Here is an 8,923-nt window from a genome sequence, read left to right as displayed (position 1 = left end):
ACTGTAAGCTCCCCTTAGACAGACAAACCACAACAACACAATAGATCCCGAAAGGTTTGTGATTAGGAAATTGAAACAGCTACTTGAGCGGCATATGCGGTTCTCTGGACCTCAGGCCTTCGGCCTCGATCAGGCCACTAAATGTTCAGTGTGAAGGATCTATAGCAAAAACCAAATGTTTATGTTCCAGAAAACAGAACAGACAAAGCAAACGTTCCACGGGGGGACTTTTTCACTTTAAGATGTCATGGCTGTGTCTGACACATTTGTAAAAGAGAGGTGAGGAAGCTGTTTTCGGTTGGTTGCTGGGTGCCACTTAATGCAACACAATGGACCTTTAAGTTAAATCTCAGAAACAGAGACCTCTAATAAACTTAGCCGGTTTCTACACACACAGCATGTCACCATGGTCATGCATAGTCTAAATGATTTCTGAGAAGACAGAAGTGGGACTTAAACTTGTCTAAAAAATCTAAAGCTAAAGACTATATAGTGTCCAACTGTGATTCACTGACACATTAATGACGTCTTCTCTCTGGATTGGACTACGTGGATGTTTAAGACTGTTGTGTTACTTTAGTTAGACTGGGAAATTTGGCCTTTGCACATCAGAGTAAACGGCCTCGATAGCTCCTCTCTAATTCCATGTGAAAACAGATTAAACTTTTTTTGCAGATTTGAGATTGGTGCACATATCCAAAGTTACTCTCGTTAATCATTCACACTTTCTTACCATAACGAAGGGCGGTTTAGACTAATTCAATAACAGCTTGAAAAGCCGCCCAGACCAGTAAGTGCCCTCCATATATCTCCTGTAGTGGGACAGGTCGCGTCTGTCCGTGTTCCTGTCTGCGTGGAAGCGCGTCTCAGCCTCAGTCAAGCATTGCAGGCTGGCGCCGCTGCCTCTCCACTTCCACAACATAAGGTGTAATGTTACTGTTTGTTGTGGCCTGAGAACACTAATAACGGCTGGAAAACAATGTTGATGGTAAAGCTGTTCAACATCAGCCGAGATCACTCAGCCCCCCGAGGACCTGCTTGCTGGTTAAGTGACGTGGCTCTTAGGAGCGTGGTTTTTGGGTAGACAATGAATAAATTACCCCATTTTAAACAGCTTAATTACTCCGGGATAATTTCACTTATTAATGTCGAACATAATTTAACATCTTCAATAATTAACCTTTAACTATGTAGTTTAATTAGAAAGTTTTTTTGTAATGTCTAAAGAGCAACTTAAATAACAAATGTTTCTGCCATGGATACAAATACAACTTGACATTAAGAAATGGTTTGGCTTAAGCTTCAGTTGCTTTGGTCAATTAAATCTACGTTTTTATTTCTTAATTAACCATCTCAATGAAACCTTCTCACGCCGAGAGAAGGGTGGATATGATGAGAGGTGTTCCTGTAAGGTGAGAAGAAAAGGAGCTGTACGCGCAGCCTGAATGGGTGTTGGTCAGTACTATTTCAGAGAGGAGCAGATATATGTCAACCTTGCTCATTAGCTGGACCCTTGACTGATTGCAATCTCCTTGGGCTTTCACTCATCAGTCAGTTAAGAGACCCATCCGGCAGCATCAGCAGCTGCTCCAGCACCGTGCGTAAAAAGGATCCAAACTCGCAGGCGACTAAAACCGCGGGGATGCATCCCAGTTCAACGACCTCGACGCCCTTTTCCGTGAAGGACATTTTGAGAATCGAGCACCAGCATGACTATGAAAATGATTTTTTGATGACTGACCAGGTTGTGCCGATGCACCATCAACAAGTGCACGCTGCGCCCCGAAACTGTGACTTCTACGACTGCCAGCCTGAGCCGTGCGTCTCCGCAGCACGGGGGAAGCTGGATACTCACAATTTAGAAGGAGAAGGGGAGATACACGAGCAGGGTGAGATGATGCAGTGATGTACATCGCAGTCAGATAAGCTTCTTTTCATACACTGGTGGATGTTTACGTGAGTTAAGGCCGCTCCACAGAGTGGAACTTGGACGCGTGTTGGATGATATGCGGCCTTCGATCTGCCACTATTTCAATTTCTTTTACATCTCGCCGCTTGGAAAATAAAAAAAAAAATAGTACTGACAAGCTGAAGCAGGATTCAACTTCGCTAACGTAGCTAAAATGTACAATATTTAGCTACCAAAACATCCACATTTAGTCACCCGTTTATGAGAGTGAGAAAGGTGTCTGACGGTGTGGCCTGTTTTGGCGCATTAACAAAAGATAAAACTTTAATTCTGCTCAAGTGTTTTGGATTTATGTAATCTTGGGTGTTTTGTAAAAATTATTATTATTATTATAATGAACTTTATTTCTTCCACCTCAAACAAATTTATGTAAATTAAGTATTTCGTTCATCTTTATGTTCAAACACTGTCGTCTAGAAAATGTTGACTTTAAGATCTATGCGAATAAAATAACGTGTAAAGCTTTTTCAAAGAGTTTAAATAACTTTGTTTGCATTTCACTTTTTTTTCTCCCCGATGTGTGCAGAGATCTGCGGCCTTGACAGCTCACCAGACCGCGACACAGACGCCAAAAGCAGACCCAGGGTGCGCAGGAAGCCCCGGGTCCTCTTCTCTCAGTCCCAGGTGTCCGAGCTGGAGAGACGCTTCAGGCAGCAGCGCTACCTGTCCGCCCCGGAGAGAGAGCACCTGGCCCTCATGCTCAAACTCTCCTCCACCCAGGTTAAAATCTGGTTTCAGAACAGGAGGTACAAATGTAAGCGTCAGAGGCAGGACAAGTCTCTGGAGCTGGCGGGCTATCCACCTGCGCCCAGGAGGGTGGCGGTGCCGGTGCTGGTGAGGGACGGGAGGCTGTGCGACGCAGGTTCCCATTCAGCCCCTTATAATGTGACACTCGGACATTATAACCCCGTGTTTGGTTATGGAAACAGCAGCCTGTACGGATGCAATTATGTCTCACATTCAGCGAGTATGACTCCCTCACAGATGTCCAATAATCAGTTGGTTGATTTAACCGGGAACGCTGAGGGGCCTTTCAGCCACGGACAGTTTCAGCCTTCTTTACAGGGAGTAAGAGGCTGGTGATTACAGGAATAGACTGTCGAATGGTGATGGTAAACTTTGCATGGGACGCTATCTGGTGCCAATATTCTTTTCTTGAAAGATCGGTTAATGGGCTCAAACTCTTAAAGTATTTTTATTATTATTTTGGATGGCTAATTTCAGTTAATATTAAAGAAATGTAATAGGCTAAAAATGTAAATATGTCTCCAAAAAATACTGTCCTTTTCTTTCTAAAATCCAATAAATCTTTTGTCTATTTTCTTTCCTTTGACAGCTATATTTATTGTTTTAATTTTTTAGCCTTAAAGATAAAAACACAAACAAACAAAAAACGTTAAACTTAAATGTCAAACTTACTGAAACTTGCAAAACTCTCCTTTACCTCATTAAATCATATTAAATCTGACAAAATCTGAAATGTGGAATGTCCCACTTAATTAAAATACAAAACATACCTGATTAGAAACCCTCGACTAGCTGGTTGTGGGGCTGTCGCCTGTGCACTTTATCAAAGGGAACCATCAAAAGGCTAATGGATGAAGTGACATCTGACCCGACAGCGCTGCTCTATCAAACTCAGCTCATTATTGTCCCATTGACAAATCCGCTGATAAGACTGGAGAGCTTGTCCTGTCCCCGAGCTTTGCTTGGTAAACAAACCTGCAGACAGAGTGGCTCTTTAACTTTTTTTTTCTCTCTCCAAACTTTCAATCAAACGGGAAACAGTTCCAGTCCGACCTGTCACTCAGTGATGCGCAGCACACGGGAATGAAATCAAAAACTCAACACGGCAAAAGTACTGAATGATCACATCAGTTTGGTTAAAAAAAAATAAATAAAATAAATATAAAAAATAAATAAATAAAAAATAAAATAAAACAGAGGGCCGACTAGATAGTTGAAAAGTAAGTAGATCGATTAATGAATGGGTTAGACATACATAGATTTATTGCCCAAGTATTTCAGTGTTTCAATGCACTTTGTGGCCCGAGGAGAAGGAACATCTCTTGGAGTAGAGAGGCGCTGAATGAGCATATCTGTACAGATAAGGAGGAATCTAGACTGAGAGGAGACCAGGAGATCAGATAATATGCATGTGTGTGTGTGTGTGTGTGTGTGTGTGTGTGTGTGTGTGTGTGTGTGTGTGTGTGTGTGTGTGTGTTTTTGTCGGAGGAAAGGGGGTTGCAGGATGCAGCAGTTATGTGAATATTGAGTGGTCTTACAAAGTCATTGATTCTATCTGACACTTCCACTCTAAATCAATCATTTCTATCAATCATCTGAACTAGACTCACTTCTTTTAGTTAGTCTTTCTTGTGGCCTACTTAACTTTGATTTTTCACTTTGTTTTTCACAGTGTACCAGCCTGGTACACTGACTGTAAAAAAGTTTTATTATATTTCAAATAGTTTTTTTGTTTTTCTTATCTAACTACCTGCTACTTTTCTTTTTTAAATTTAATTATGCTGTCACTGTTAGATCTTAATTTCTCATTCAACATTTGTATATCTACTGTATTTGAATCATTAAATTTAGTAACCCCCAAATGGGTCAACCCCTCCACCTCATTCTGTTCTATCGACTTTATTGAGATTCTAAAAGATACTTGGTTATGTCAAAATATTAAGATTAGACAAGTTGATAAATTAAATAGTTGCATTCAGTTTACAACCAGACAATGTCTATTTATGACCAAATATAATAATAATACTAAAAAAGATCTCATTGGTTACTGCCAAGTTTGTATTTTTAGATACAATATATGTGCTTTGTGCAATAGTTATGTTTTGCCTCGCTTGTTTAAGAAAGACAGAGATGATGCATGAGTGAAAGAATCTTTTTCAAAATAAAGGAGCTTGATTACACTATGAGGGTCAGTTTAAAAGGAGGATGACGTGAGTCTGGCCACCAGTGAAAGACCCATGATGCCTTACTCAAGTTTTTTAGTCATGCTGTGCCAGCTTTAGAAAAGACAGATCTCTGGCTTTGTAATAGCCTACGCTGATAATCTGGTGTTTATGATTGCTGTTGAGATGATTCATAAGTCCAGGAGTCTCACTGTCTTTCTGTCCACACTAAAAATAAATCAGCTTAAGACGAGGTCGGTTACGTAGCTACGTGCTAAGGGAAGACAAAACATATAAATCGATGATGTGGGATGAGACTCTGTTTAAGATAATCTGTTGGTATAAATAGATCATGGAGCTGTTGGAAGTGGCTACTCTTTTATATACAGCCTGGAGTTGATGGGTGACTTTAAAGCTCCCTCTAGTGGAAGTTTACCATCACTTTCACATGGTAAAACACTCCTATAATAAGGTAGGCACACTGTCTGCAGCTGGATATATGAAACACAACACACTTTTATTCCCACAGAGCATTTGTTCAAAATCACAAAATGCAAGTTCTGCTGAGATGAATTTGGTGAAGCCGTCCACAGAGTAAATGCATGGATGTCTGTGCGCCAACCTCAAATTGACCCGTTCGTGACATATTCGTTATGTCATAAAACTCTCAATGCAGCATGGCCTTATGCAATCAGCCAGGTGCGGATACAGAATAAAACAACTGTGATGGAGAGCCGATAACAGGAATGAGGTCTGACAAAACTACAGCTACAACAAACACTCACTACTCGTCATCCCACACAACGAAACCGCGACGGCACAACAACTTTCAGCGGCTCAAAGAAAAACACTGTCACCGCATAGTTTGTGCTGTGAAAGACAAATGTCTTCCCTGGGTAAAAGGTCAGAGCTACCATGTCGCCTCTGATGCACGGCTACGAATGCGTCTGACCCAACAAATACAGAGGAAATGTGACAGATTTCAACTAACGGCAGTCATGTGGGTTATCACAGAACAAGAGCAGGAGATGACAGCATTGGTGGAGCCTTAAGACGGCCTTTCAAAAAGCATGATTTGGCCGACAGAGGCGCAACAGAGGCAAACATGCTCACTGCTTACTTTGTTTATGCACATGTCATCACACTGAGTACACGAGGTTTGTGTTTCGTTGCGGTAAAAAGCATGTTTTTGAAGTGATGCATGCAATTTTCAGGGGAATCTGGGAGCCGTTGCAAAATAAAGGAAGAGAAAAAGATGTGTTTGGTCTAGGCGCAGGCATGAAGTCTTTCTGTGCTTACAGTTCAACATACTTTAGCAGCCAGACAGTCGCAGACTAAGAGCTCAAGGTATCAAACTGATGATCTTAACACTGTGTTGACAAGACAGCATGTAATGCTAAAGAGGGATCTCAGCGGATTTAAAACAGATGGCTTTTATAAATAATGCTCCACAACACAGGACGGAACACGCTAACTTTAAGTCAACATATACAGCATTTATGCACACTGTATATTTGACTTTAAAGTACAAAGACCGTCCTGGAAGTTGCATTTGTTGCAGTTTCGTCACATTAAAGCAGCCACCATGTAAGCAGCGATCACTGTGACACGGGCGTGGAAAACCGGAGGAGTCGGCGGGATCAGGGGGCGCAGAGAGGGTCGTGTTTATCATACCTACATTTGCGCATTTCCAAATGAAGCATGAAATCCCCAGAGCAGCGAAGACATCGCTAGTAAACATCTCAGCCGGTGGAGAAAGGTCAGGCCGAACCGCAGAGAACAACAAATAAACAGCCACACAGAACAATGACTGTGTCCATTCAGGAGCCGGCCTAAATGTGTCCAACTCATTAGTGCTCCAGGAGGTATGACCACCCACTCTGACCCCCACTCTCCCTCCCTGCCACCGCAGACAGAGCTTTCTCCCTGCACTGAGCCGATGGAGGGAAGAAGATTAAGACACAAATCCATTTAACTGCTATGATACCATATACACTAAGAATATTTCTGTTTTCAGGATATCTAGTATTGATTCACCAGTAGAAATGTAATCTTCTATTTGAAACACACATCGTTTGTCTGTAAGATACTACTTCATAACCTACTTTTGTACATTTTCTGAACTACCTCTTCCAGGAATGTAAATATGAGACAATATATAATCTGGTTACACCCAATGTATTTGTTTATACAGGAAACAGTTTCTAAAAATTTAATTTGCTGTACAGGATAGTTCAAATGTTAGGCACCTCTCTGTATAACATACACTTCAGTAGCACCAATGATGTAAAACAACAACAAAAAAAAGTTGTAAAATGATTCCATGAAACTGCATTAATTTTATAAAGATGTGCTTCATAGACTGGCAGTTGGGTGTTTCCCGTCTCTCACTGTGTCACTTATTGTCTCTCAAAAGAATTCATTGAAAAAAAATCTGCACATATTAAGCACGTAAACTGTGCCATTCAGCGAGATTTACAAAGAAAAATGTGTAACAGTAAAAGTAATTTGCCAATTTGTTTCTCATTCAATACTATTGTCCGATCTCTCAAAGATTCCCATCAAGTTGATCTGGCTAGACAAACAAATGAAAGTGTCAGAAGTAGATAATAGTTTACCAAAGTCAGGCCGCCTCCTCCCACTTGTCGGAGCTGTCTGGGTGAACCCGCCCGTCTCTTGTATAAATTCAGACAGCGTGAGAGTGAGAGGAGACACACTGCTTCCACCACGTCACCCGCTGCGGCTCTCCGGCTCTGAGAGGCCTGAGGTTTTTGGATTTAACTGAATGGACATGTCTGGTGCAGTCAAACCTGTGACTTCCTTCCTCATTGAGGACATCCTGTCCATTAAGGAGAGCACAGGATTTAATGGCAAGTGCTGCTCGCAGAAGAAGGAGCGATGTTCACAGTGGAAAGAGGAATCTGAGGAGTTGTCGCCACAACTCTGCCCTCAGGAGACGACGTTTGGGGCGCAGACAGGTGAGGTTCTTCAAATTTTAAGGAAAAATATTTAGTGAGAATAATTATGAGTGAGAATTTACAACAAAAAGTAGCTTTTTAGTGTAAAAATTGAATTTGGAGACTATCATTCATTCATAGCTGTGACTGATCACCTCACACTGATGAAACCTCATGGACCACCAGACTCACACGCAGGCTACGCCACATTATACCCGTTTAATGACTTCATCACATCTGCTTTGTCTACTTCACAGAGTCCCTGGACACATCCTGTCCCAGCTCCTCAGAGTCCAGAAGTTTTTCCTCCCATGGGAAACAGAAGCGCTCAAGGGCGGCTTTCACCCATCTGCAAGTGCTCGAACTGGAGAAGAAATTTAATCACCAGAAATACCTGTCCGCCCCCGAGAGGGCTCACCTGGCCAGCACCTTAAGACTAACCGAGACCCAGGTGAAAATCTGGTTTCAGAACAGAAGGTACAAAACAAAACGAAAGCAGCAGACGTCCGAGTTCTGCAAGGACGCGTATAAAGCAGACGGACTGAGCCTGAGAGAGGATCTGATCAGATCGTCGCTAATTACATCTTTCTGCAAAGCCTACAGATACAGGCCCTACCCGTGGGACTACAGCGGCCCCTGGGGCCCTGTGTTTTGGTGAAACTGAGTTATGACTTAATAAATAAAGCAGTCTGAAAATTAGGTTTCTGTGCTCTCTATCAAAGTTGATCTGTTGTGGTTTTAATCCAGTGCCTGTGTGTTGTCAGTCTGCCTGTTAAACGTGATGTATGGACGTGATCTGGGATCACAGCAACACATAAAACTGAATTGAGATGTAGCATTGTTGATTCATTCATTAATAAATTAATGTTGTTCCATTTTATTTAAAGCTATGGGTTGTTTTTGGAAAACGTTCGATCAAAGCTCAACTGCGCGCTTATCACATTTACCTTACGGGACATTGCTCAGGTTGTTAATGACAATATATCCAACCTAACTTGGATTTAATTAGCCTGGAATAATAGCTGCCGAAACTAGGTCACTATTTAAGTGTCATATACTGGAAATATTTAAAGTATTTGCATGAAGTT

The 8,923-nt window shown here is 41.7% G+C and overlaps 2 protein-coding genes across 2 annotated transcripts; both read left to right on the top strand.

Annotated features, from left to right (window-relative positions):
- Positions 1 to 1,487: 1,487 nt before the first annotated feature.
- On the top strand, positions 1,488 to 3,212 carry nkx2.7 (NK2 transcription factor related 7). The gene is made up of 2 exons (XM_047592548.1): positions 1,488 to 1,889; positions 2,496 to 3,212. Exons 1-2 carry the CDS (start codon positions 1,643 to 1,645, stop codon positions 3,050 to 3,052), a joined length of 804 nt encoding a protein of 267 aa, XP_047448504.1. The 5' UTR covers positions 1,488 to 1,642; the 3' UTR covers positions 3,053 to 3,212.
- Positions 3,213 to 7,524: 4,312 nt separating this feature from the next.
- nkx3-1 (NK3 homeobox 1) lies at positions 7,525 to 8,721 on the top strand. Its single transcript, XM_047592374.1, has 2 exons — positions 7,525 to 7,856; positions 8,093 to 8,721. Exons 1-2 carry the CDS (start codon positions 7,664 to 7,666, stop codon positions 8,491 to 8,493), a joined length of 594 nt encoding a protein of 197 aa, XP_047448330.1. The 5' UTR covers positions 7,525 to 7,663; the 3' UTR covers positions 8,494 to 8,721.
- Positions 8,722 to 8,923: the final 202 nt, after the last annotated feature.

Source organism: Mugil cephalus, chromosome 8 (assembly GCF_022458985.1).
Source record: "Mugil cephalus isolate CIBA_MC_2020 chromosome 8, CIBA_Mcephalus_1.1, whole genome shotgun sequence".
Taxonomy (NCBI): domain Eukaryota; kingdom Metazoa; phylum Chordata; class Actinopteri; order Mugiliformes; family Mugilidae; genus Mugil; species Mugil cephalus.
The sequence above is the reverse complement of the archived record's forward strand: the minus strand, read 5'-3'. Positions and strand labels throughout refer to the sequence as shown.